General features: G+C 47.6%; 11 protein-coding genes across 11 annotated transcripts; 5 read left to right on the top strand and 6 right to left on the bottom strand.

The window, feature by feature from the left end:
* Positions 1–348: 348 nt before the first annotated feature.
* On the bottom strand, positions 349–3,257 carry BGW36DRAFT_430548 (mitochondrial putative aconitase; the record flags this gene model as incomplete). The annotated part of the gene is made up of 6 exons (XM_046220857.1): positions 349–867; positions 930–1,285; positions 1,378–1,918; positions 2,020–2,379; positions 2,446–2,628; positions 2,706–3,257. The coding sequence occupies 6 exons, from the start codon at positions 3,255–3,257 to the stop codon at positions 349–351; spliced, it is 2,511 nt and encodes an 836-aa protein (XP_046068676.1).
* A 79-nt stretch (positions 3,258–3,336) lies between these two features.
* On the top strand, positions 3,337–4,582 carry BGW36DRAFT_399592 (putative isocitrate lyase/malate synthase; the record flags this gene model as incomplete). The annotated part of the gene is made up of 2 exons (XM_046218537.1): positions 3,337–3,359; positions 3,658–4,582. 2 exons carry the CDS (start codon positions 3,337–3,339, stop codon positions 4,580–4,582), a joined length of 948 nt encoding a protein of 315 aa, XP_046068675.1.
* A 95-nt stretch (positions 4,583–4,677) lies between these two features.
* Positions 4,678–6,692, bottom strand: BGW36DRAFT_301684 (uncharacterized protein; the record flags this gene model as incomplete). Its single annotated transcript, XM_046211712.1, has 3 exons — positions 4,678–5,743; positions 5,800–6,237; positions 6,316–6,692. The coding sequence occupies 3 exons, from the start codon at positions 6,690–6,692 to the stop codon at positions 4,678–4,680; spliced, it is 1,881 nt and encodes a 626-aa protein (XP_046068674.1).
* A 623-nt stretch (positions 6,693–7,315) lies between these two features.
* On the bottom strand, positions 7,316–8,239 carry BGW36DRAFT_385171 (uncharacterized protein). The gene has a single exon (XM_046216885.1). The coding sequence runs from the start codon at positions 7,948–7,950 to the stop codon at positions 7,402–7,404; it is 549 nt and encodes a 182-aa protein (XP_046068673.1). The 5' UTR covers positions 7,951–8,239; the 3' UTR covers positions 7,316–7,401.
* A 1,538-nt stretch (positions 8,240–9,777) lies between these two features.
* Positions 9,778–10,171, top strand: BGW36DRAFT_362349 (uncharacterized protein; the record flags this gene model as incomplete). The annotated part of the gene is made up of 2 exons (XM_046214369.1): positions 9,778–10,026; positions 10,076–10,171. The coding sequence occupies 2 exons, from the start codon at positions 9,778–9,780 to the stop codon at positions 10,169–10,171; spliced, it is 345 nt and encodes a 114-aa protein (XP_046068672.1).
* Positions 10,172–10,982: 811 nt separating this feature from the next.
* On the bottom strand, positions 10,983–12,441 carry BGW36DRAFT_430544 (uncharacterized protein; the record flags this gene model as incomplete). Its single annotated transcript, XM_046220856.1, has 2 exons — positions 10,983–11,960; positions 12,031–12,441. 2 exons carry the CDS (start codon positions 12,439–12,441, stop codon positions 10,983–10,985), a joined length of 1,389 nt encoding a protein of 462 aa, XP_046068671.1.
* A 577-nt stretch (positions 12,442–13,018) lies between these two features.
* On the bottom strand, positions 13,019–14,738 carry BGW36DRAFT_301671 (uncharacterized protein; the record flags this gene model as incomplete). Its single annotated transcript, XM_046211709.1, has 2 exons — positions 13,019–13,231; positions 13,287–14,738. 2 exons carry the CDS (start codon positions 14,736–14,738, stop codon positions 13,019–13,021), a joined length of 1,665 nt encoding a protein of 554 aa, XP_046068670.1.
* A 1,399-nt stretch (positions 14,739–16,137) lies between these two features.
* On the bottom strand, positions 16,138–18,028 carry BGW36DRAFT_430542 (uncharacterized protein; the record flags this gene model as incomplete). Its single annotated transcript, XM_046220855.1, has 2 exons — positions 16,138–17,860; positions 17,925–18,028. 2 exons carry the CDS (start codon positions 18,026–18,028, stop codon positions 16,138–16,140), a joined length of 1,827 nt encoding a protein of 608 aa, XP_046068669.1.
* Positions 18,029–18,406: 378 nt separating this feature from the next.
* BGW36DRAFT_301920 (uncharacterized protein) lies at positions 18,407–19,474 on the top strand (the record flags this gene model as incomplete). Its single annotated transcript, XM_046211731.1, has 1 exon — positions 18,407–19,474. The coding sequence occupies one exon, from the start codon at positions 18,407–18,409 to the stop codon at positions 19,472–19,474; it is 1,068 nt and encodes a 355-aa protein (XP_046068668.1).
* Positions 19,475–21,495: 2,021 nt separating this feature from the next.
* BGW36DRAFT_436554 (FAD binding domain-containing protein) lies at positions 21,496–23,384 on the top strand. Its single transcript, XM_046221451.1, has one exon. It carries the CDS (start codon positions 21,576–21,578, stop codon positions 23,202–23,204), a length of 1,629 nt encoding a protein of 542 aa, XP_046068667.1. The 5' UTR covers positions 21,496–21,575; the 3' UTR covers positions 23,205–23,384.
* A 966-nt stretch (positions 23,385–24,350) lies between these two features.
* BGW36DRAFT_464032 (uncharacterized protein) lies at positions 24,351–25,657 on the top strand (the record flags this gene model as incomplete). Its single annotated transcript, XM_046222239.1, has 6 exons — positions 24,351–24,382; positions 24,440–24,538; positions 24,605–24,658; positions 24,716–24,806; positions 24,860–24,950; positions 25,003–25,657. The coding sequence occupies 6 exons, from the start codon at positions 24,351–24,353 to the stop codon at positions 25,299–25,301; spliced, it is 666 nt and encodes a 221-aa protein (XP_046068666.1). The 3' UTR covers positions 25,302–25,657.
* Positions 25,658–25,740: the final 83 nt, after the last annotated feature.

Genomic DNA, 25,740 nt, shown 5'->3' with positions numbered 1-25,740 from the left:
CGAGTCGATCCACACAGGGAGTCGTGACCTGGGCAAGTGACAACTGACAAGTGACCAGTGACCAGTGACAAGTGACAACGCTCGACGCTTTTCCCTTTTTGGACAGACCGCCGAGCGTATCCTATTATGGACTAGGGTAGCTTGGCACCCGCACTTTCCTCTTTCGGCAGATGGTGATCGAGTGCTCTAGACCAGCCGGAACAATAAAATGAAACAGGTCTACACTTGTATATTTACATTGTGGTGCTATATTCGGATTTTTGTCACCCTGCTGTATATCTATACCAGTTATATGGTTATATAGTGATTTTTTCATGGTGTTTTCACAACACACCTCACTCAGACTTATTAGACATTCAAACTCTCTATATCAGCAACAACCGAATGGGAAGAAGGTCTCCTAGGCTGACACATGACATCGAAGACCTGTTTGCCAAACTTTCGAAATGCTTCTGTCATACCGCCGACGCTGATAAGCCTTTTCTCCATCTCGCTCAGCTGAAAGGCCCAATTGCGCCCACCACATGCTACAGTGTTTGTAGCCAGATCGATTGATATCTGCTCTCCTTGACTGGCGGTTTCGAAGAATGATTTATCCTTGATGACGATTCCCAGGAGCCCAATGTTCGGCTGATTTCTGGAATAGATAAATGAGAATGATTCCGCAATTACACACTTGACTCCCGCCCCGAGTAAAGCATTGACTGCTACATCGCGCGACGACCCGCAGCCAAAAGCCCGGCCTGCGACGACCACGTCGTGTCCATCACGGACTAATTGTCGAAATCCAGACATGAAAAATTCCATGCAGTGAGAACCAAGCTCTTCATCTGTTCTGGACGACGCAAGGAATTTGGAAGGAATTATCTGTATACAGTTAGCCAGCGTGTCCCTTTTCATAATGACCGAAACACAGGGAATAATCATACTGCATCGGTGTCAACAAAGTCGCCAAGCTTAAGAACTTTGCCTTGAATTGCTGTCGATAAACCCTCGTCTGCAAATACGACGTCATCACTCGTGTCGGGTTTGATATTAGGAATAGCTCTGTCTGTAGTATTTGAAGTATGCTCATCTGTGCCGTATGGTTCTGAAAACAGCAGTTTACTTGTGTCCGTTTCGGAATTCCCAGAAACCGGAGATATCTGCTCCGATGGCTCATATCCAAGATACTCCTTAAGCTTATTTCTGTCAATCATGTCAAGTAGCTCGCGCGGATTGCTCATCTGCATGGAGAAGGAAGAAGCAGCCACTGTTGCCGCAGAGGCCAAATTCGCAATGGAACCTTTATCCTGGTATTAGTCTCGAACACTAATTTGTGACATCGACTGCCGTGACAAGAAAGACAGAAAGACAGAAAGAAAAAAAAATACTTACCAGGTCCCATTCTATTCTTAAAATTCCGATTCTGTGAGGACAGCCACTTCTCGCCCGCCGCTGCCTGGTCCACGCCCTGGCCAACACACATACTACAACCAGGCACACCGACCTTAAAGCCACATTGCTTGTATATTTCAATCAACCCCAATCTTTCTAATTTGTGTCTGATTGGTTTTGAGCCTGGCACAACAATCCGCCGGCCATGCTCGACCGGCTTCAAGCCCTTCTTTAACCCAGCTTCGAGGACCATACCAGCCATAATCAGATCCTCTTCTGCGGTTGTGCAAGCACCAATGAAACAGCCATCGAGGGCTGTCCCTGCGACCTGGCCCACCGGGACTACATTGTCAGGGGATGGGTAGATGGCAACGCCTGACTCGACTTGGGAGAGGTCAATTTCGAAACTTTGTGCATATGTCGCGTCCTTGTCCGGTTGGAAGTATATGGCATTATTCTTGTGCTTTTTGATGCGTCTTCGATTTACGAAATCAAGCGTGCGATCGTCCGCAGCGAAAATCCCACTGACAGCACCGAATTCCTACTTGCAGAAGTTAACAATTTATTCTCAAGAAAAAAAAAAAAACAATGCTTAGATAGCCGCAAATTGCGAGGGTACACCCCCGCTGATTAAGAACTAACCGTGCACATGTTAGCAATCGCAAACCGAGCGTCACACGATAATGCTGCCAACCCTGGCCCCGAGAACTCGACGACTCGATCAGCAGCAATAGTGTTTCGCTTGAAGACCTTCAGGATATATAGTATAGTATCCTTACCGCCCACGCCGAATGGCGGCTCATTAATCAACCGAAGATGAACCGTTTCTGGCACGGTGAACCATGTCTGTCCTGTCACCAATGGCATTATAACATCTGTTGCTCCCATTCCTACTGCGAGACAACTGACTGAGCCACCAGAGCAAGTATGAGAATCAGCACCAATAACTAACATGCCTGGTTGGGCTCTTTCGCGGACGAATTCGGTGTGTAGGATTGTGTACTGAGGAAAAATTAGTATTTTTTTTCAATACAAAATGTCTCAGACCGTGGAGTGAAGGCACTATACGTTGAAGCCCTGGAAATCAGTCATTTTAAACTGTTTCTTTGCCCGCTCACTTGCATCCATCAGAGCCTTGACTTGAGGAACATGATACAATTCCGGTTCAACTCGATGATCCCCTGCTAGCCAGAAGCGATCATTACGGAATATGCCAGGTTTCCCAACGGCATCGTAGACTCCCTCCATTCCCTAGTGACTCAATTTTAGTCAATTTCGTCATTAAAACCTGAAAATATCAAGTTCATGAGGTGAGTATGGGGACAAACCTTCCAGGCTAATTCCGACGCAATTACCCAATCAACATCGACCTGTATGATATCTCCAGGGCGCACGAATCCCTTACGCGAGACATCATGCATGGCCAGTATCTTCTCCGTCATGGTCATTCCTCGTCTTGCTTTTGGGCGGAAGCTTTGCACAGCAGGGCCGGAACGGGCTCGGGCTGCAGATTTGACAGCTTCAAGGTACGCTGAGCATAGAAAGATGATTTCGTCTTCTTGTTCGGCTGATAACTTGGTAGAATGCTGGTCGACACCGTAGCCTCCAAAATCCGGATGTGAGGTACACCGGTGCACGACTTCGGCATAAGCGTCTGCGAGGCTGTCAGGTTGTCCTGCCCCTTGGGTACGTAGGTTCGCGGCTACGTAGCTCACAAAGCCGACTAAGTTGGCATGCTTGGATTCAGTCTTCAATATACTAGGGAAGAGGAATTTCAATTGCCCAGTATCTTCAAGTAGCGAGAGGCATTTCCGTTCCGATGGTGACAGAGCCTCGCGGGATACGTCGAGGCTAAGCGTGTGCATCTTGTCGTTTCCCATGACTTCGTCTTCTTGAGTTATTGATCTGGTGATATCGATCGTGATTTAAGTCTGAACGTCCCCGTACTCATATTTAAACATGATATTCACCATCTCCGGGTTGTATCGCTGACCATCATTGCTGTTCTGGTTGGCTGCTGTTGTTTGCTCCCGGTTGCGGCCCAGCAACGGCCCGGTACGGCATCGACTTGCCGGTCTTCATCCGCACTCCAGCCTCATTGGAGATCGTCACTTGAAGCCTACGAGTCGGGCCATTCAATGAGAGAAATGGTAGCTAGGGTGGAGAGAGTCTTCGGAATCGGCAAAGTAGCCAGCCGAAGCAAAACGAGCACTCGAGGGCAACTGTTTTTAAAAGGCATATCTTTCCACCAACCCCTGCAATTCTGAAAGTAATACAAAGATATCAAACAAGTATTGTAAACTTGACCATGTCGCCAAGCACTCAAAAGCTCCGCCAGTTTCTTGCCGACCCGGACAAGATCATCGTCGGGCCAGGTGTCTACGATGGCTTGACAGCGCGCATGGCCCTTGCCGCCAAATTCGACACCTTATACATGACTGGTGCCGGAACAAGCATGTCACGACTAGGCATGGCAGACCTGGGTCTCGCAACTCAGTCCGAAATGAAAGAAAACGCCGAAATGATTGCCAATCTCGACCCATCCGTGCCCGTGATTGCCGACGCCGACACAGGTTACGGTGCTTCAGTCAATGTTGGACGAACAGTGGCTAGATATATTTCGGCTGGTGTCGCAGGGTTTCATTTGGAGGATCAGGTAGTGAATAAACGATGCGGACATCTTGCAGGAAAACAGATCGTATCGAGAGACGAATATTATTCGCGGATCAGAGCTGCGGTGAATATGCGTCGGCAACTAGGGTCAGATATTGTGATCATTGCGCGAACTGATGCACTACAGTCGCTCGGCTTTGATGAGGCTCTAGTCCGACTCAAGGAGGCTGTGGCTATAGGTGCGGATGTTGCTTTTATGGAAGCTATACAGACTCGAGAGCAAGCTATACAGGTGTGCAACGCATTCAAAGAGGCGGGAACGCCGGTTATGTATGGTATGGTGCAGGGTTCGAAGTCGCCGCATTTCACTGTTCAGGAGGCAAAGGATATTGGCATCAAGATCATGATATATGCTGGCGTTTGCTTGATTCCTGCTTATATTGGCGTCTCTAGAGCGTTGAAGAAGCTAAAGGAAGATGGAGATACTGAGAGCTATGGGTCTGAAATAACTCCCCACGAGCTGTTTAATGTTTGTGGGATGAAGGAGCTGATGGAATTTGATCGTCAGGCAGCGATCAGCCATGCCTCATGAAAAATCAATGAGGCCCGGCCCTAGTGTCAGGAGCTCTCCAGATGTCAATATGATGAATGTATATTTTAAAAGGAGTAGTAATATCGTATGAATGTTTAAAGTTCCCAGTCCTGCGTATTTTGATGAAATTCGTCCAGGAAATTCCAATCTGGGTTTAGCATTTCTTCCCATCCACCACTCATAACACCATCAAATAGGTCTATGGGTAGGCTTGAGTCATTCACCCATTCCGACCCTACCGACCCCTGCTGCAACGTCGCAAATGACTGAGGCTGATAGCTGGAAGTCTGGCCGAGCGAATTTTGCTGCTGCTGCGGTCCGTTTCGAGTATTACTGTTTCCACGACTGCACTCTCGAGAGGGATCTTTAGAGGGGTTTCCATACCCACGCCAAATTTGTAAACAGTCGAATACTATACCCGCACCCAAGCGGCTCTGCACTTTGACAGTTGGTTCTTGGCTACAGAGCTCGGCGTCATTCTCACCCCCACGCCATAAAGCCTTTAGTAGATCCGCCATGCGCATTGAAAAATCTCTGCCATTGCTTTGAACTGAGCAACGGCGGATAGCAAAACAGGCGGAGTTATATAATATTTGACCTGCGTTGCGATCTGGTTGTTGACCTGATATCGTGGTGGCAGTAGCATAGATAGAATGAAGAACACGAAAAATGACCAGAGCAGCGACGAAAATCAAACGCCCAACAATTACTGGAGAGTACAACAACTCTTCGTGTGCCGAGTCATGCGAAATAGCTGTCGTGATCAACTTGGTCGCCGTCTCGTAAGCACGGAGAATGCCTTCTTTTCTCTGCTTCCTCCGCTGCGACTTGTCTTGCACGAAGTACAGACATTGGAACAGTAATATTGCTCCTGAGAGACGAACGGAGTTAATGAAAGATAGTTCCTTCTCAAGACTTTGATGTAATAAATAGAAGTCGTTTTCTATCGACTCTAGTTCCGCGTAGGTGTCCGTAGGCGTATATGTTGAAGACGACTCTCTTAGGCTAAATAGTACTTGAGTTGCCCTAAAGCTGGAATTCTGAATCAGGAAGTTGTGTTTTAAATGTAGAGGAATATTCAAGGTCATGTCCTCTTCATGTGCCTGAGAGAAGTTGTACCCGAGAGGCGCGAGCGGTGGAAGACCTAAATTTATCGTGACACTTTGACAGTTAGCTAGACCCCGGAAATTGGACGAAAAGTAGAAAACTGAAGTTACCTCTGAGCCACTATTCTACAGGCTATCCAGGCATTAGATCGCTCCACTATATGAATATTTGTTGAAGGAACCTTTTTTTGGGAATATTCTTGCTCATGTCCTGGCATATGCAATCCCAAATGGGTGGCATAGATTAGAGCAAGATTGGCGTAGACGGGAGATTTATCACTCCAGAAGCGAAAATTTGGCAGCGGCCAACAGGAGTTGAGGATCAACGCCTGGACTTGAGCGAGAGAGATGGGGTTCGAAGTGATTGTCTTCCATAAGAGCTCGCTTAGTGCGGGAGTAAGTTTCATCAACAGAGAAGGATCTGTCGAGAAATTTCTTGCGGACACCGCAATTATAGACCAAAATAGAAGTCTTGATGCTCTGTAGTACTCCGCAGGCGTTCGAGACTCCTCCAGAAAGGGTAGCATTGGATGGTACTTTTCAAAAAAACTGATTATATGATATCGCACTCAGCTGTTGCCAGGCCTCTATAATAATAACTTGCGTGTCAAGAAGGATGCGACTTACATATGTACCAACTGTTCAACCTGCATTACACTAAGTCTGACAGAACCAAGCGTGTAATCCGTGCTCTCAGGCTTCTGATGCTCCTCGCTTGGAATCTCCTGTTCAGCTGGTGGTTCAGCGCGGCTAACGATGATCGACTCATCCATAGCATTAAGATCCGTAGAGCGCACATCAGAATGATGGAAACTCGCGGTGTCCACTGAGTGCGTCGAATTAGCTGCGGTTTCTGGTTTCTCTCGATTCAAGATATCCTTCAGCTCTTGGACTTGGGCTTCTAGCTGCTGCACGCGATCTCTTCGGTTGACACGTCGGTAGCATGGCTCTACTGTACATGGTATATTCAACCTCAGACATCGAGCACAGGGTGGTGACTGCATTCCACAGCGATTCTTGTTTTGTCTGCATGGCTTGCATGCTACCCGGGTTCTCCGTCGCGGGCTGTCAGGCGATGATTGCAATGAGAAAGGCTGTCGATCGTCAACACAATTGACTGTGTATATGGATTGTAAAATGCAAATACTTACCATAACCAACCGTATTTTATAGGGAGCTACTATCTAGTCAGAATTCAGAAGTAAGAGGAAGGGGAAGTTTTGTCATCCTTCAAAGTTCAGCGCTTTCTTCATCAAAGTCACGTGGTTCAACATTACTTCAACCAATCAACTACAATATCAGCCATGAGCAAGTGAAAGATGTCAAGAAGGGTTTTATCATTTTCTTTCACTGCTCATGGAGTGTTTACAATTAGCTATATTAGAAAATGGCAAGATCGAGAGTCAATCCAAGTTGTCGAGTCCTATGGTGTGGTTTTATGTACTGATGCCTTACATATCAACAATACTTTATTTTAACTTTTTGAATTACTTACGGATGGCCCCCCAAGAAGCCTAAACATCACCTGACATAAATTGGTGTAAATGCTGCAGAAAGTCTTAATGCTATATTCAAACTTTGTCGTATTTGTTGTATACGTTTAAGGATCGATAAGATAAGCACGAAACAGGATGTATTGATCTCGAGAATTGTTTAAAGCCACTCAACACCTTGTTTCTCTATCTCAGCACTGAAATAACAGCATATGATCGCTCAGGACAACGTCTTATTACCAACAGTCTCATTCGCAATGAGCGTCCATGTAACGTTGATTGCAGAAGTATCTACAGAACCGCCAAACTGCTCAATCAAACCAAAACAGACCGTCCAATATCCATAATCCCCCGGGCTTTTATCAGCATCCCTTTTATCAATGAACGCATCCCCCGCATTCGCGATAGCAATCTTCACTGTCTGCCCATTCGGCGCGGTCATGTGCATTACTGCTCCACAAAGCGGATTGTCCCTCCCTATGGGGCCGAATTCCTGGGCCCATGCTGCCGGCACCGAAGCCGCCCATATGCCTGGCAGACCGCCGTAGTCGGAGTCGCCTGCGAACAGACCGCAGTTGCCGTTCACATAGTAGTCATCGTCGGGGCAGCCGCAGTCGTCGCATAAGTTGTAAGGGGCGACTGCCCCTTTGATTTTGTCGTGATAGTAGCTGGAGGGGAGCGGTTTGGTGTGGTTGTGGGCGGATGACGCTGAGGCGCTCTGTAGGAGGGCCGAGAGGAAGAGGGCTGAGATATTGAGACTGAGCTTCATCTTTCTAGTCTCACTTGTGCTATAAAGGTGGTAGGGGTGAACGAACAATTGACGCGAGACTTTTTAACGGCGGGTGAACATCGAGTTCCATGTCCCTTTAAGATATCAGTAGCCTCAGGGCACAAATTGATCGGTGTTACATCAATGACCGAAAGAACTGCAACGCTGCATGTGTTGTCATTATCTTGCGGCTACAATTCCTGACCAACGGTGTTCGATATTGATTCTCCAATAGGGAGTCCCGGGAGGACGGTCAATGTGGGTTGGTAGTGTTGGTTCCTGCAGATCACCAGCTGTTAGTGTTGCATTCGTCACATTTGGCAGAGATTGTTAACATTTACTACTTCAATTTTATTTATATAATATACGCGAGAGCTGACTCCTTTATCTGATCCACATTTGACATATTTAGTCATGTTTTATGACCTTACCTAGCTTTAAGCTATGAAGGCCTCGTTTTAATGGACACTAGGTCGTCTTTAGGGGCCTAAAGCCCTAATTCCCACTCTGCCTGCCCCGAGCAGGTGCCAAAAGGGTCAAATGCACCAACGCGTTCCTCGCCCCAAACATATTCTGATAGTTGATCTTTACTTAAAGGGAGGATTGAGTGGATCTTGAAAGCCGGTAATTCAATCGCGATAGAATATAAAAGCTATGTGCTACTAGCTACTAGACATAGAATATTTCATGACATCCACTTCAACAACACCTCAACCCAGTCTCTTTTATTTGTATTTCATTGTAACTGTATGCTCTTTAATTTCTCATTTTATTGCACGGATGCGGTCTAGCACTGGTTCGATCGACTAGTCATATCGCATCTCCAACAATGATGCTGGGAAGCCTCACTGATAACCGAAAATACTACAACTCATAACATGCCGCATTATCTACTCTGACTAAAAGCTCCTGACATTTTTAGACTGAACTGCTTTCCGGTCACGATAAGCTTTAATTCAGACTAAGTAGGTTGGATGAGCATTTGTATAAGTGAATATGATTGCTGTTGGGTGGATAGGTCAGCATGCACCGTGAGTCCCGACTATAGGGCGTTGGGATAACACGGGGACCTGCCGCAGAGGTGTATAATCATGGCATTAGGCATTGCAATACTGAGCTAAATATACCCCCGACTATCTCACGTTACTCAGATCTCCAAACGGCTATATCTACTTGGTGGATTCTTCGTGTATTCATCAACTAAGCATGTCCGTCAGCTATCACAATGTTGAGCTAGACCACGCTAACCCTATGGCCTAGATCTACACTTTTATGCCTCGGTTTCATTTTCAGTTTTCTCTTCCTCATCACGTATTTTCGAATGAACATCAAATCGACATATCCCACTACGCGTGATACTTGAGATGCCAGCGAGCCACCTGCTACCCTCCAGTCGAATCGCTTCCAGACTTCGACTAGGAGGGCGAGGCACCCGTCAAGATTCGGCCTTTCAAACCCAAATTTTATTTGATGATGAGTATAATATGTAAAGGCTTCAAGATAAAAAGGCCTTACTGACTTGGGTTCTCTCTCAGGTATCCAAAATGCGACTCTCAGAGGTTCATTGAAATCCATGAGAACAATCTGGACCATATCACGCTCCACAAGAAGATCATGGCAGAGTATCCTGAGACAGTTCTCGCTGCCGAGGACAGTGTCAAGCCGGCAGTGGATGAGTTTTACATCTGGCTTGTGGGAGCTTATCTACCTACACGGTGTCCTCGGATGTTCCAGCCGCGCCGGCCCGCTGAAGGAAAGCCTACATTTTTGCACAGTCTGGTGACAGATGACCAATATCCCCTTGTTCCGAAAGGATGACCCATTGATATGCTTCAAGACATAGGCGGTCTAGTTGAGGATGATTTGCTTTTCTTAATGCCATCGGAGGATGGTGACGGCCATGCTCCCAAAGGCTTTGTTACTTGCTTTCTGAATGGTTTCAACACGTCGAAAAAGTTGAACCTCAAGCTCCGAGATATTCACAAGCCTGTTCCGCAATATAAGGAGAGGTTGGAGAAGAACATGGATGGATTCTTCGATAAGCTCAAGGTTGGCAACGTCGTCAAGCGCGCCAATGTAAGCCTGTGTGTCTCACAGCATTTTCGTCACTCGGTGTCAAGATTAGGTGTGGTTAGCCAACCTCCAGTGGACTATTCAAAATACAGATCGACCTTTTATATCATTTGAAAACCACCTGTATGAAGGGGAGGACACACCCTAATAGGAAGTAGATATTGCCAATGGCATTTAAGATAAGGTATTATTTTCAGCTTCTGGAAAATGTTCATGTCTTATTAGGTTATTAATCTTTACGAATAGATAGGACTGGGTTGGTGTATTGTTGTTTTTGTATGTAATGTCACTTTTTATTTTTATTCTTATTTTTTTCGTATTAAAACACCGGATGTCTATCTTATTTGGGCGCAGTATCATTCACCTTAGAGACTGATATGTTCTAAGGCCAAATATGGAGAATATCTTCATTTGATAATTTTCTCGAAATCTAACGTGAGGAAAGATGTTAGTATTGAAACGATACTTATTTATTATGTTTATTAATAATAGTCTGGCTGTGTTAATATAATACTTGTTTTTTTGCTTTTGTTTTTTGGCAGATTAGGGGTATTATACCACTAAAGCAGACAAATTAGATCCGCATCTTGAATATAGCACTACAAAAGTAGATTAGATATAGGAGCCCTCCCCATATCGATCCTAATAATATTTGAATCTTTTTGCATAATCTTTATGCGAATCCCCGAGAATCCTAAATTAATCTGACACAAATTGGTGTAGATGCAAATGAAAAGCAGTCATTTAGTATAGTTAGTCTTTTAAGTATAGTTAAAATTGCAGATACAGGTTGACACGTATTATTGATAAATTTCTGAAGACAACTAGAAACATAGCCTTTCGATATTGCGCTTCGTTTCAGAATTAAAAAAACAAACGATTGTACGATGCTCGAACATATCCTTAGGTGCGTCCTCAAGTATGTGGATATGAGGACAATCATCCATCATTGTGAGCTCTCACGCAGAATGCGTATGGCTCACGAAGAAATTGATGGACCCGGACCCTCTCGCCTCCAGCGAAACATCCATATCGCCACGACTCCCCCACCACTCAGGCTTCTCGTCGTCTTCATCGGGATACCTGACACCTGAAGCATGCCCCTGTCCATCCTTACTCACCTCCAGCCCCTCGCCATCTAAACAAATCGTACCCCCATGCGCTTCAGCCTCGACTGTTCCCGCCCAGGATCCTGGGTATTTAACATAAATCGACCCCGAATCACTACTATGCGACGACGAAGCATGGCCCGAGGCTGTTATCATACTGTACCCATCTCCCTCCTCCGATGTTCCAACGACGTACGCGTTACCCAGCACAAGACTCTGCGACCCACTGCCTGTGCGCGTCACAAGAGTCGGATCACTGACACCCTCAGACGAAACAATCGGTAGGAGAGTGGCCGAAATCGTCCCACTTTCACTCTCGATAACCGCGGATGAGGAGAAAATCAACTGAGCCGACACCGTGCCCGTCTTTGTATGGATCTCAATCTCATATGGCCTGTATTGGGCTGCTTCAACGGCGGGGTTTTCGTGCTCGTAATAACCGCCATTTCGCCGCTTCTGTGCTTCTGCACAGTTTCGTGCCTGGTCAAGGTAGTCGCCGATAGTCAAACCCGCGTCTTCAGCATCACGAGCGAGGAATCGATCGAGATGCGGATGTGAGAACCGTACGGCGACGGTCCCCGACTCCGTCTCAAGGACAAGACGGGCTGGTTTGTTGGGGTTCTCTGGGTCAGCCGGTTGCGGGTCAACGTTGATGGCGATGCTGCCGCTAGTCGTGCGAAGTTCGAGCAGATCGTACAACGGATATCTACCCCAGATTGACCTTGAGCCTGTTTCGCGGATGATTTCGCGGTTGGTGGACTCGGGGGTATAGTGTTCATTATGTTCATTAATGGGGCATTCAAACATTACAGAAGGATGGTTTTGTGCCTATACATTTAGTCAGTTAGTCACGGAACCTAATCGACATTTGATGCGTGGTGTGGGGTTGGTAACTCACCCATTTCGAATGCATACATTTCCTCGCGACAAAAAACGAGATGAGACCGAGCAGAAAAGTGATTTTCAAGAATATAAACACCCGTCGTCGTATCCGCTGCTTCCGGGTTTGAGGCTCTGCAGCGTGACAGCGTCGCGAGCGACCGAAGCAGCGACGTCTACTACACTTGTCGGATTCATGGCTTCTGTCGATATCGAAAACATAGACATTCGGGGAGTCCTTTGGTAAATAGTCTTTTTTGATGGGGTCGGTGGCAGAAGGTGGTTGGTGTGGATCATCGTTGTACTCTGGCAGAGCCTCCAGGTCATCGGATATAGAAGGGGTGTAGATGAGTGTTGCCGAATCCGAGTCGATGGATGCGTGGTCATCCGTGTTGCTTAGGAGAGGCACGGATTGCTCTTTGTTTGCCATGATGGAGGACTTGTTATTTACAGTTCAAATGTTGTTGGTGATGGAGGGAATGATGGGATGGGAACGATGAAGGTGAGACAGGCAGGCGGGAGTACGCGGAGTTTAAAATTGACTACGTCATGTAGTAAGCAAGTTCATTGTCTGATTAGGCAGCGATTTTGTGGACGTTTTAACAGTATATATTATTGATATCGTATTATTTGTTAGTTATAGTTAGCTTGATGGCGCGATGTAAGCCGGGGCTAGGCAGCACCTTTTTTTGGTTGGCGCAATCGTCGTCCTTATCGAAAAATGGATGGATAATTATTGTATATAGGTATATGGGTATATGGTGTACTGCGTGGGTATTGGTAAATAGCTGTATCTACAATCGAGCTGCTATGATCGACGAATTGTGGGAATCATCAACAAGGCCATGACATAGTTTATACAGGAAAACGCCCTCGGTATGCAAGCGTAAAGAAACTCCGCTGTCAATGATGAATGGAGAGACGCAGGGAAATGAACAACAGGCTGTACATGTAGATGATAAGCCGTGGCTAAGCAACATGTGGCATGAAAGAAGGAGATAAAAAAATCATATATAACCAAGATTGCCGAGCAGGGACCTGCCTTCGCTGACTGGCAAGCTCACCGTATTCAAGGATCGTACTTGAGATCCTCGTTTTAAGCGCTGGAGGCCGTGCGTCACCTTCCATGCCTCGGTTTTATCGAGTACGAAGACGTATTTTTTGCCCTCCTGGTCACGCAGGCTGGCACGGACGACGTGGAGACTTTGTATTTCCACGCTCTGTATAGCACCTGGTTAGTACATTAGAGTGTTTGAAAGGGGATAGTGACCGTACCTCAATGAGCTTGATGGTCCATGCTTTCACGTCCCATTCTCTCTGGGCCACACCTCGCACATCGTCGTCAATGAACCATCCTTCAGTGGTGATCCGCAAGACCAGGCCATCGGTAACAGGAACTTGACCGGATATCAGTTGGGCGAGAGGCGTCTTCATAAAAGCATTGTTGAAAGCATACACGCCGCGAATGATAACCTTGTCGGGATCTTTAGTTGTATATGGGCCTCGCTGTGACGGAGGAGGCGTAGTACGAGCAGTCGAATGAGACGGAGCATACGAAGACTCCGAGTAGACTGAGGGAGCCGATGTCCCATACGGCCGCCGGGGCCTGTCATATGGACGAAAGGAGTAGGCATCGTCGTCTGTGGCCGTCTTGGCCGTGGGTTTTGGTGGTTTCTGCGGTGATGGCGTGCGCGGTGGTGCAGCTGAAGGCGCTGATGCCGGGCCCTGCGCACCCTTGGCCTTTGTAGCAGCAGCCTCCTTGGCCGCTGCGAACCTTTTGGCTGCGGCATCTTTAGCGGCAGCAAACCGTGCAGCAGCTTCTTTCTTTGCAGCTTCCTTGGCCGCTGCCTCTTTCTCCGCCGCCTCCTTCTTGGCCTTTTCTTCTCGCTCCGCCGCCTCTCGCTCGGCTCTTTCGCGCACTTCCTTTTCTGCGGCGGCTTTGGCAGCGGCAGCCTCCTTTTCCAGCTGTTCCCTACGTTCTCGGAGCTCCTTCTCCAAGGCTTCTCGCTCTTTTTGGAGTTTCTTTTTGGCTTCCTCCTCCTCCCGCTTCCTCTTGTACTCTTCCATCTTGCGTCGTATCTCCTCCTTACGTTTCGTCTCCTCCCGGGCCCTCTCCCACTCTGCATTGGCCTTGTTACTATCCTCCTTTGGGCCAGTATTGGTATGAGCGTTGTGTTGATTATGTGGTGGAGACTGCGGTGATGGGCCGCCGGTGTTGAAATGGCCGCCAGCACTATACTGAGAACCCGGCGCCGGCCCTCCACCTGGGAAGGTCCCATTTTGATTCTGATGTGCGTTGTATTGATATCCAGATCCAAATCCACTGCCTGGCCGCCGAGGTCTGCCTCCTGTGCTGCCATTCGGCCCTCCGTCACCTTGCATTGTCCCAAAGTACCAGCCGCCGAAGCCCACCGCCAGAATGATTATGACGACCCCCATACCGCCGGTCGCGGTGGTCGTTACCATCCAGGTTTTTACCGTGGGCTGGATGGTAATCCACACCGCAACCACGAACAGAGTCGAGAGCGACCCGGCAATGAAGCTGTTGCGATGACATTGTAGCGATGGCAGGTAAATAAAACCAGCGCCAGCAGAATGTGGGGGAACTACAAAGATGTCGTAGGGTCCGTCGGGCAGATCAGTTGATCTGCGATATTTCGGGGTCCCCTCCGTTGTGTTTGGGTTGGCGCCATGTGGTGGTGGAGGGGGAGGCGGAGACCCGTCCATTGTGATGTTTGGGAATTTATATCGAGGGGCTTCTTCTCCAATCCACCTAACGACCGTTCTCCTCTCTCTGTCGCCGAGCTTAACGGGTCTGACAGACGTGCAGTTTCTGAGCGCAAAGGATGAATGGTGTTGGCGTCATGTTCACAGCGGCATGAGCGGCACTGGGGCTTGGCCCGTCAGTGCTTGTTATAGCTTATCGGTGTGTTGGGAAGGCGTATAGGGAGCGTGAGCAGTAGATCATGCACTATTCGCTGAACGGACGTGGATGCGAGTAGGAGATAAGGTCGTGTGGTGGTTGCGGGACCAGAATGTGGTCTTGTCAACCCACTGATCAGGCCCGCTGGGAGCAGTGTAAGCGGACTGGCTAGATTGTATTTGTGGAATGTGCTTTCGATGGGGATAGCAAATCAACGAGGTAATAACGGAGAATGTTGGGCCAGAGCAGCGGGATTGAGAAGAATGCAGGAGAGCCTGAAGAGGATGGAGAGACACGTTTGTATTAGGACTTTAAAATTTGCGTATGCCTGCTAGGACTCAGTACTAACTACTAACTTACTAAGTCGTAGTGGAGAGCTGCCTCGTGACTGCACCCGCCTCAGGCTCTAATAATAATTCCCACGCCCAATAACGGCCTGATTGGCTGTTATTTTATTTCCAGTATCACTACGGCCTTCCAACTCGCATTGCTCAAACCGAATTACAATTGATCCCTCCAATTTTCCATATTCCAGGTTTAATGATTCATTATTGATATAAAAATAGAAAACAAAAACGAAATAGACAGGGAACACGACCAAACGGCTGCCGCGGGTGGCCGCCGCCGTTCGCCGTTTTCTTGTTTGTTTTGATTTTCCTCTTTTGCGACGGACCAATCACATGTCTCCGCTCTGCTCCACTCACCACTGCTTAGTGCTACTAGAAGCTAATAGTAATTAGTACTAGACCAGTAGAAGACACTGACGCGTAGCTGTGATAAATTAAGGATTAATCAGCCTGTGATACGGGCAGCGGCTGTGTGATACGTGGCCGTTGACCAACCTCGTTAGGTGTTGTTCGGTGTTGCTATTGGTGTGCTGGATGGAATGTGATATGTGATGCATGCTGCCAGTTCATCATGCATATCCGCTTTGCAAGTCTGTAGCACGACACAGTGGCCGGGCATGGTACTTGAGTAAAAAATCACCCCTACAGAATCACCGGTACACCACTGTGAACTTAAGTCTGTAAGAGACCAACAGGCCTGGTCCCCTTGACAACCACGGCGTCGGCGCTCACGAACTAGTGGATGCCGTGCGGGCCGCGCCGAGAGTGCCGCCCAATTAGCGGCGTATAACCCTTGTAAAGAAAAAGAGGTAGCTTTAGACAAGATGATAATGTATAACTTTATATGACAATGTATTCAATCAAGATTGTAGATCGGATAGCATTCTCGCCATACCTCGCCACCTCGTTGGCGGCACAGTAATCCAACTCTACCACGTGCTTCATTGGCGAGAAACACCTGAACGTCATGCACTCGATGCTGCTCCACCTCACCACCTTGCCCATCCTCTTCAACTCGCATCACCTCGCGCGCGACACCCGCCGCCATCCTCGCGTCCCAAAACCCTTCTTGATGTGGGGCCGACTCGAGCAGTTCGATAGCATGCAATCGGATCCTCCGAGTACGGCACTTGATAGCGGTATAGTATAAGGCAGGGACCCATCCAATGTCGATGATGGCTGCCTGCATTTCGGTAAAGGGGTCGGGGAAATCAGGTATGACGGAGGAGTCGATCATGAGCGCTTTTGAGTTGATTGCATAAGACAGAATGGAAAAGAACTTGTCGGATTGTTGATCAAAGAGCGTTTGTTGGTGCTGGGAAATGCCCGTCGCGGTTATTATTACCGCCATGGTGTGATACATGCGTAAGATCATGCAGCTAGTTTTGGTGCGAGGGCTTGTTGCTTGTTGCTCGAGGTTGGATGTGTTGAATGCTTCGAGCCAGGAGGTGAGGTTTGCTTGTAGGGCTGCCTGGTGAGGTGATAAGGTATTATGGGTATATGGTAGGGGCTGTTGATTGCGGCAAAGATGATTGAATTCAAGAACCTGGGCGAGAAGGATATCAAGATGTTTTCTGGCTTCTTCAATGGAGATGAATCTGTTGGGAGGTTTGTCAGGAACGAGTCTATTCATGATTGAAAAGGGGAGATGACTGCTTCCAAGCATATTGACTTGTAATGCGAGCCTTAGGAACATTCGACAAATAAGGTCATCAGATCCGACATCGAGATATCCGTGGCCGTCAATCCGACCTCGAGACTGCTCGTATTGTTCAAGAAGCCTGAGACCATTGGACAAATGAGATATGGCAGTGACGTGGTGTTGCTGAACTATCTCTAGGCACACGAAAAGAAGACATGTGATCAGCGTCACTCTCAAAGAAGCAAGATTCTGAAGGCTGAAATGCGGACTGAGAAAATGGATTGCTTGGCTGTAGGACTGCAAAGTGAATTGCTCTTCGATCGAAACTCGCCCGAGTAGAATAGGTTCAGGTTGCTGATACTTGTGAGCCGACGTCAACGCGACGACGGCATGCAAAACAGCAGGTTCGCTGTAGCTTGCTTGAGGAAGTAGTGAACTCCAAAATGAAGAAGGAAACAACCCCGGAAGTTTGTGGACCGTGTATTTTTGGAACCAGTATAACAAACGACGCTCCCTTGCAGGCGCTGGAAATTCCGCGAGAGACGTTGGTACCGATCTCAACATGCCTCGCCGCTTGGGTGAGCTGATGGGCTGAGATTGAAGGGGCTGAAAAACTAGGGACTGGGTCGGCTTTAGTGCTACCTGAGCAGAACTATCTCCCGCGATATGATGGGACGAGGATAAATCGGTGCTTCGTGGTTGCATTGGGCTATGACGGCTATGACGGCTATCTTCCCTCCTGCTCCGAGGTTTGATCCGAGAAATCGGAACTTTGACACTGGAACCGGTAGTACCATCGGGCGAATTGAACATCGACGAACCCGAAGGATATGGACTATGTCCTCCTCCCCAGATTCCATATCCATCGCAAACCCGACCGCTTGACACGCATTGATGGCAAGCAGGTCTGTCCTCATTACACTTGACCTTCCGGATTCTGGCAAGAATTCGTGTTAGCTACTCCATAATATCACATTAATTGACGTAAATGGGTTTCTTACTTGCACGTGCGACATCCAGTCCTTGCTTTGGGACCGCTTCTGCCGGAAACATTACGCTTGATGGGGTTGGAAGACGCCGTGTGGTTTTGTTGGGATGGTGGCATGACGTGTAACTGAGACAGGAAGCGGAGAAAGAGAAAATTTGTTGCCCAACATCTCGACGAAATAATCGTAGATGCTGCAACTCTTCACAGATCCATCCGGATTGACCGTTGAAGCTGAAGGGGATATCTGCCGTTGGCGGTCACGTTGAATGCTGATTGGTTGTGTCGGACTCAGCGGCCTCTGATTGGTTGGCTTGACTCCCGCTGAGCTCCGCGAGGGCTTTGAGCCCTAACCCTAAGTACCATCTGCCTCTCGCATATAAATTCGGTATATCATCTTCAAAGAATGGGTTTGTTTTATACGTTAAGAATTTTTTTTGCATCCTTCTATTCAGCCATATTGTGGACTCCATCATCTGACCATTCATCACAAGAAATATGACATCTACTACAGTTGCAGACTTTGGTCCTAAAACAGAGGCCTCTACTGTTGCAAGGACCTTTTCTTCCTCTATTAAAGACCGTACGATCCTCATTACAGGCATCAACAAGCTCGGTGTTGGGTATGCCACAGCTCTAGCCCTAGCCTCACAGTCTCCACGCTCCGTCATCCTGGCTGGTCGCTCCCCGGCCAAACTCGAGGAATGTCTAGACGATATCCGCGCAAAGTATCCGGATGTCACGTTCCGCTCATTAGTCCTCGATCTAAGTTCCCAAAACTCAGTGCGAAAAGCAGCCACTGAAGTCCTCGGTTGGAAGGATATCCCAGCGATTGACATTGTGATCAACAACGCCGGTATAATGAACATCCCAGAACGCACACTCAATGAAGACGGGATCGAGCTACATTTCGCCACAAATCATGTTGGACATTTTCTATTCACCAACTTGATCATGCCAAACATCATTGCTTCTGCAAGAAATGGACAGACAGGTGCCACACGTATCATCAATGTCAGCAGCATGGCTACAACAGTCTCCCCTATTCGCACGAGTGACATCAACTGGGACAAACCAACATCTCAACTCCCCGAAAAGGAAAAACCTGCACTTGGGCTAATGAAAATGGCAGGGTTGGATGTAGACGAGGAGATGTCCTATATTCCTATGGGTGCGTACGGCCAGAGTAAAACCGCGAATGTTCTCTACTCTGTCGAGTTAAACAAGAGATTGTATGAGAAACACGGAATACTGAGCCTAGCGCTACATCCAGGCGAAGTACAGACTGAATTGCATAGGACCACTGATCCTGCGTTTCTGGAGCGGACGGCGGAGTTTAGGAAGAAGATAAGTGCGGAGTGGAAGACTTTGGAGGAAGGTGCCAGTACAACATTAGTCGCTGCGTTGGATCCAAATTTAGGGAACCCTAGCAGTGATGGATATGGGCAATTCTTGAGTGACTGTCAAATTGCAAATATGGCGCCACCTTATGCGCTTGACAGGGCTGAGGCGGATAAATTATGGGAGATAAGTGAGGGCATGGTGAGGGAGAAATTCTGCTGGTAGAGAAGTTTATAACCTTGAGGCTTGGTGAACAGATTGTGTTTGCAATTACATGTATTCTCGTAGTTAAAAACATGCCATTTCACAAAAATTGAAATCTTGAGACTGCTCATATTGTTAAAGAAGCTTAAAGTCTATTTGGAGAAATGATATTCTTTTTGCGGTCTAATTTTCTTTCTAAAACAAAGATGCCAAAGAAAGTAAGAGAAAACTCAACAGGAAGATTCTATCCGAGCGAGGATTGACAATTTTCAATTTCATATCTAGCTAGCTGTTAGTTGTGACCAATCGGAAAACTCCATATTGTTTGATGGCCTTGACGGTAGCTTGCTTTGACAGTCGTTCCGTAAAGCATTTTAAGGTAACAAATCCAGAAAGCAGTGAATAAGAACATATAGCAATCAAAAACATTAAACAAGACATCAACTATCCCCATCTGTAAATTACCTCACTTGCCATTGATACCGAAAACATATTCATCCCTTGATCGTAAGCATTACTCCTCTCGGGAGGATACTCATAACACCCCCTTCGACGAATGCAGCATCCACAGAATTTAGCCGAGCAGTGAGTTGACAGTATTGCTTTTGAGCAAACCCTCAGAGTCTGACAACAGCCACAGTCGAAGTTACAACAACCTCCACGAGCTTTGCACATGTAGTCAAACGCTCGTTGACGGTTTAATGTAAAGAACCTTGCATACACGCCTTGAGGCGGAGGACGCCATTTCTCTATGGTGAGGAGCTAACCATGCTTCGAATTTCCGTAATTTGCCCAGCGCACCGTACCGGGGATTATCTGTTATAACTTTTTAAAGAAAAATTGGTGGTCCTAAACAACATTTTAAAGGGGCTAGGCAACAGAATGCCCCATTGAAGTCAACCTTAGGTCTTCTGGGAGCTACCGGCTAGCACAATTTTCCCTTTCGTAGTTATGATCAAATAAACAATGACGAAAACATTTGAAGCACTAAGAGAGAGCCTGCTGAGCTTGCACATGCCAACCTCCCAACAAGAATACGAACAAACAGGCCCAATATCATAGCATCAACCAAATGGCGGCGAGTCACAACGGCTCTCGTTAGGGTTTACAGCGGCAGTTAGGTCTTCTACTGGGTTGGGATGAGGCGCATCAGGGGTCTTCCTTCCTATACCAGACAATTGATACGGATTGTAATCAGCGCTTTGGCTTTTTCTCTTGGAAGCCACGGTATGTGGTACCGGATGAGGAGAGCTCCCCAGACGCCAATTAAATTCCTGGTTATACTACCATATGTTCAGTTGTGGTCCATCGCAATGTACGCAATGGGGTTTCTGGTGATGGTATCGCTTGCGAGCAAATCCTGCCATATTTCAGCCATACCCTCGCTCCAATACTACACAACGAGGATAAACAGCAGAATATCGCAGACCGGCGAATGATCAATTATTTGTGTAACAGAAAATGTATGTCTGAGGAGTACGATCATGCTGCATACAATGTCCCTTCGAGGCCCTCAGACAATGCGCCTTAGATTAGCAATGTGAGATCCAAGAAATGCGATATCCTCATCAGAGGGCACTCGGACTGCTCAACCGACTTTATAAACCGGCTGCAAGTTCTGTTATTGAATCGCATTATTCGATATCGGAGTCTGTAAAGTTTAGATACGCTATTGGTGAGCTCATGGTAGGCTCCTATTGGTTTTGATAATTCTTGATTTGGTCACGACTACAAATAAAAATAGTCTTTTCACGAAATCATTGGTTTCTTTGTCACTTTTTGATGTATACGAAAACATACGCAAAAGATTGTCGGCATAGGGCTCGCCGAAAGACCCACACATACAACACAGCAGGCAGCGGCAGTCTCCAGGTACGCCTTTGTTCGCTCATCTCATCTTCCTTTGTTTGCTGGATTTATCCCTTGATCCCTCAAGGCATGGCCGAGCCGACATTCTCGGTGTGAACCTGCATCGATCCATTCCATTGTTACACAGTGTGTTTTATGAGACCAGAGTGCCTTTCTCGGAGAGCTTTCTTTTCGCCATTTACTATTCTAGGTCTTTAGCTTCAAATATTTTCACTCCCAGCATTCAAGGATTCTTCGTTTTTCAGATATCGAGATGATCTCAGCAGATGTTCTCGTTGTCGGATCTGGCCCGGTTGGCCTCTGGGTTGCGTTTGAATTACGTCGTGCAGGCGTAGATGTTCTGGTGGTCGATTCCATCAGCGCAAGAGATTCGAGAAACAAAGCATCCAAAGCACTCGTTACATCTGCATCAACCTTAGAGATTTTCCACTTACGCAACGTGGTCGACCAGTTCCTAAATCAGGGTATAGTGCAGTCTGCTACGCATTTTGCAGGACTTGACACCTTGCTCAAATTGAACGAGAATGTGCTTGGGACGAAATACAGCCATGGCCTCATTATCCCGCAGAGTCGCATCGAGAACATTCTTTTGGATCTTTGTGAGACCGCTGGAGTGAGGTTTGAGTGGGGATTGGAATTTTGCGGTATCGAACAAACCCCCGATGAAGTTGTTGCTACGGCGGACAGGAAAGCAGTGGTTACGGATGATCAGTCTAGCACAGTCAGAATTCGTGCCTCTTGGCTGGTGGGCTGCGACGGAACTCACAGCAAGGTGCGTCAAGCATCGGGAATAGCCTTCGAAGGAACCCCTAGCCTTTTTACTGGCATGCTGGCGGATGTTCGTATCACCCAGCCAGTACCGTTGGGATACAAAATGTCGGCTAGTCATTCTGGGGGTGCGATGGTCGTCCCTCTAGGTGATGGGATACATCACAGGGTGATTGGTATCTTGAAGGGCTCACGAGAGAAGCCGCCTTCCGAGCCCTTATCTATGAACGAGATTCTCGAGTGTCTGAGAGATACATTTGGATCAGATATCGGCGCTCATAGTCCAATATGGCTCTCACGCTTTGGTAGTGCTTGCCGTACCGCGCAATCATTTCGAGACCGGAGAGTCTTTTTAGCAGGTGATGCTGCCCACCAGTTGTTTCCTGCTGGCGGCCAAGGATTAAACATTGGCTTCCAAGACGCAACTAATCTAGCATGGAAACTTTCTTGGGCTTTGAAAGGCGATCTCAAGTCTCTTGCCTCGTATGAGCGAGTGCTTACTTCATACTCTGATGAGCGACGAACAGTTGTTCTCGACACCTTGAGCAACATCCAAGCACAGGCGCTTCTTGTCTCCGCTGACTCCGAGCCAGTGTATGCCATGCGCAAGGTTTTTGCGGAGGCGATCAGGGAAAGTGAACAGTTGAACACACTCTGGGCTCGCAGAATATCAGGCTTCGGTGAACCTAGTGAGCCATTCACTAAAACCGGGAACACCTCTTCGAATGAGCTCATCGGCACACGGCTCTCACATCTCATCCTTAAGGATAACCCGGAAATAAAAGCCCAGGCGTTCCATCAATTACTATCCGCAATACTACAGCACAGATTTGTACTCATCCTGCGCAGTGAGAATGAGTCCCAGGGTACTCCCGATACAGCAACAAAGGCAAAACAAGCTCTTCGAAAAATGGTTGATAGTAAATGGGAAAAATACACCACCGTAGTTGAGTGTGCTACCCAAGCATCGCATGCTAAATGGGTTGGGATCCTGGCTGTGCTGATCCGCCCTGACTCCTATATCGCATGGGTAGGCTCTACCAGTCAGGCTGAGGATGAGCTTCTGGGATCCCTGGAGATGGAGTTAAAGTGGTGGTGTGGTTCTCATTCTTAACTTCTACAGTATCGCTTTCTGTAACTAACTGTATAACGCAATTTCCCGGCATAGACGAGGTAACCACAGCAGGGTGTTTGATGGCGTAGTCTTATTATGCTTAGAACAAAGCCTGAGAGGATAGATCATGAGGCTTTATTAGGCGCTTGGTAAAGAGGGAAAGGAGGTTTTATGGTAGGCAGAATAGGGTTATTAATTTGTAATTCAATAATCAGAGGTGTCCATACCTACAATCACTCACCTAGGTTCGTACTTGCGGCACTTTACATCTCCACTATCAGAAACAAGTCTGTGAAAGGTCTATCTGTTAATTTAAAACTTGTTGTGCAGTGTCTTTGATATAACTGCTAACCCGAGCCCAGAACTCATCTGTGAAAGTGACATCGTTGATTTTTTCTAGTCCATAAGTTAAACCTCTCGCTGAGACTAGGGAGGAACGGGCATAATTAAATGGAGAAGTGATAGAGCCTCCTGAGAGACTCAGTGCATTCTGCGTCAGGCTAGCAGCGGAAACGAAATGTGCTTGCATGTCGTCTTCTTCAAACCAACACATAAAAAGGTTTTTATATGACGATTATGTACATGGCAGGAGGACCCCTGATGCGGCTCACCCTAACACGGTAGCAGTAGATAATGTAGGAAGGGGTGCTCCGGACACCGATCTCACTTGCACAGAAGAAATCAATGTGAGGATAATTTGATGGGAAGGAGGCCTTCAGGTGCAGATTCTACTTCTGTTGTCCTCATCCTCCTCCCCTCTTCTTCTTCTTCCTCTTCTCTCCTCTCAAGAAACGCTGCCCCGATAATTATTTTCGTTCAGTTTCTTTTTCTGTCCGCTTTTTTCCCTTCTTTTTTGTAAAAAAAGATTTCAAATTGACTTTCGATACCGTGTACGTCACGGCCATTACCACCATCACCACCATCACCACCATCACCACCTTCATCACCGTGGTCCAACCTACCACCACCATCGTAACCAACAATCCCAATAGAAATATCACTCAGCCCGCCGTCCCCCAGCCCGGCATTCCCCGGCCCACAGAACGTATCAACTTCTTGTGATTTAAGATCGGTGGCCAGGCTCATGATTTGCTTCTTGGGTTGGTAATTGCACTACCATTGTTGGTTGCGGTCTCCGCTGTTTACATGCTGATTCGAAAGCACCTTGTTTCCGACCCGTGAGTGCATCTCATTCAAAGATAGGTTACACCTGCTAACAGAGGTGTTTTTTGCAGAGAACATCGTTCCGCCATAGAATTGGCTCATCTGAATCTACAAGGCAGCATGCAAGCACCGCAGCATGGGACAAAAGTAACCATCAAAAAAACACCTTAGTATGTGATTGCTTATAGAATGGTCGATCCACTTGCATCGATTTACTTGCTGACTAGTGCTTTTAGTCAATGGGCATCGCGGCCAAGCCTTTGGAATAGGTTCTTGGATCATTTCAGGAGGTATGTAGCCCTTTAGAGTGCGTTTGAATATTTGTAGAATAGCAATTAGTTCTCCAGTACCGCCGCGATAACCGAGCCAAATCCCGTGGAATATACGATAGAGACCTCTACGGCGCCGGCCGAAGACAACAACAACCCGTCGGCCGAAGTCAACATCACCCTCGCTGCCCGAGCCAATCCGACGACCTAACAAGAAAATAGGGCCCCCGAGTGGGTACACGAGAATGTGTTGCAGTAGAGAGGCAATACTCGTTAATTGCCTTCGAAGGCCAGGGGGCCATTGTGAACCCTGGTGAGGACGCCTTTGTGACTCCTCCCGACTTGGCTGACGCTATGACATCGAGTTGCTCTTCGAGTCGCTCGTAACGACACGTATAAGGAAAAGAGTCAGGGTGCCATTTTGATCTCTGGCGAGGACGCCTTTGTGACTCCTCCCGACTTGACTGACGCTATGGCGTCGAGTTGGTTCTTTTATGTTCTTTTGATGGAAAGTCCCAGGACTATAGGAGGTAAGTCCGTTAGAGGACCAGGCTGCCGCTGTGAACTTGGTGAGGATGCCTCTGTGATTCTTCCCGATTTGACTGACGCTATGACGTTGGATCGGCTTCTTCGGACATTGGTGGACATTGGTGGACGTTCTTGAGAGTGCCGTTTGATCTCTCAAAAGAAGGCTAGGCCGCCGCTGTGAACTTGGTGAGGATGCCTCTGTGATTCTTCCCGATTTGACTGACGCTATGACGTTGAATCGGCTTCTTTGAACGTTGGTGATGATGGATTTGAGAAGGAGAGTGCCGTTGTGATCTCTCGTCTCAGTGACGATGCCGTGCCGCTGTTGGACATGTATCAGGTGAGTTCAACGAGCCCAAGCCCAAGCCCAAGTCCAAGTCGCCGGCGGCCTCCCATAGAATATGCGAAGGCCAACATAAAATATTCGAAGGCTAACAAGATGATGAGATAGGGTGATGCGGTCAGCCGCCAAGAGTGACAATATGATTGGGCGGTGAGCGGCAGTCCGCCGGAGCCAACGCCTGCGACGCCGACATCACGCAGGAGCCGCGATCACAGGCTGAGCGAGCTGCATC

This window comes from Talaromyces proteolyticus (genome assembly GCF_021365285.1).
Source record: "Talaromyces proteolyticus strain PMI_201 chromosome Unknown BGW36scaffold_10, whole genome shotgun sequence".
NCBI classification, from domain to species: domain Eukaryota; kingdom Fungi; phylum Ascomycota; class Eurotiomycetes; order Eurotiales; family Trichocomaceae; genus Talaromyces; species Talaromyces proteolyticus.
The sequence above is the reverse complement of the archived record's forward strand: the minus strand, read 5'-3'. Positions and strand labels throughout refer to the sequence as shown.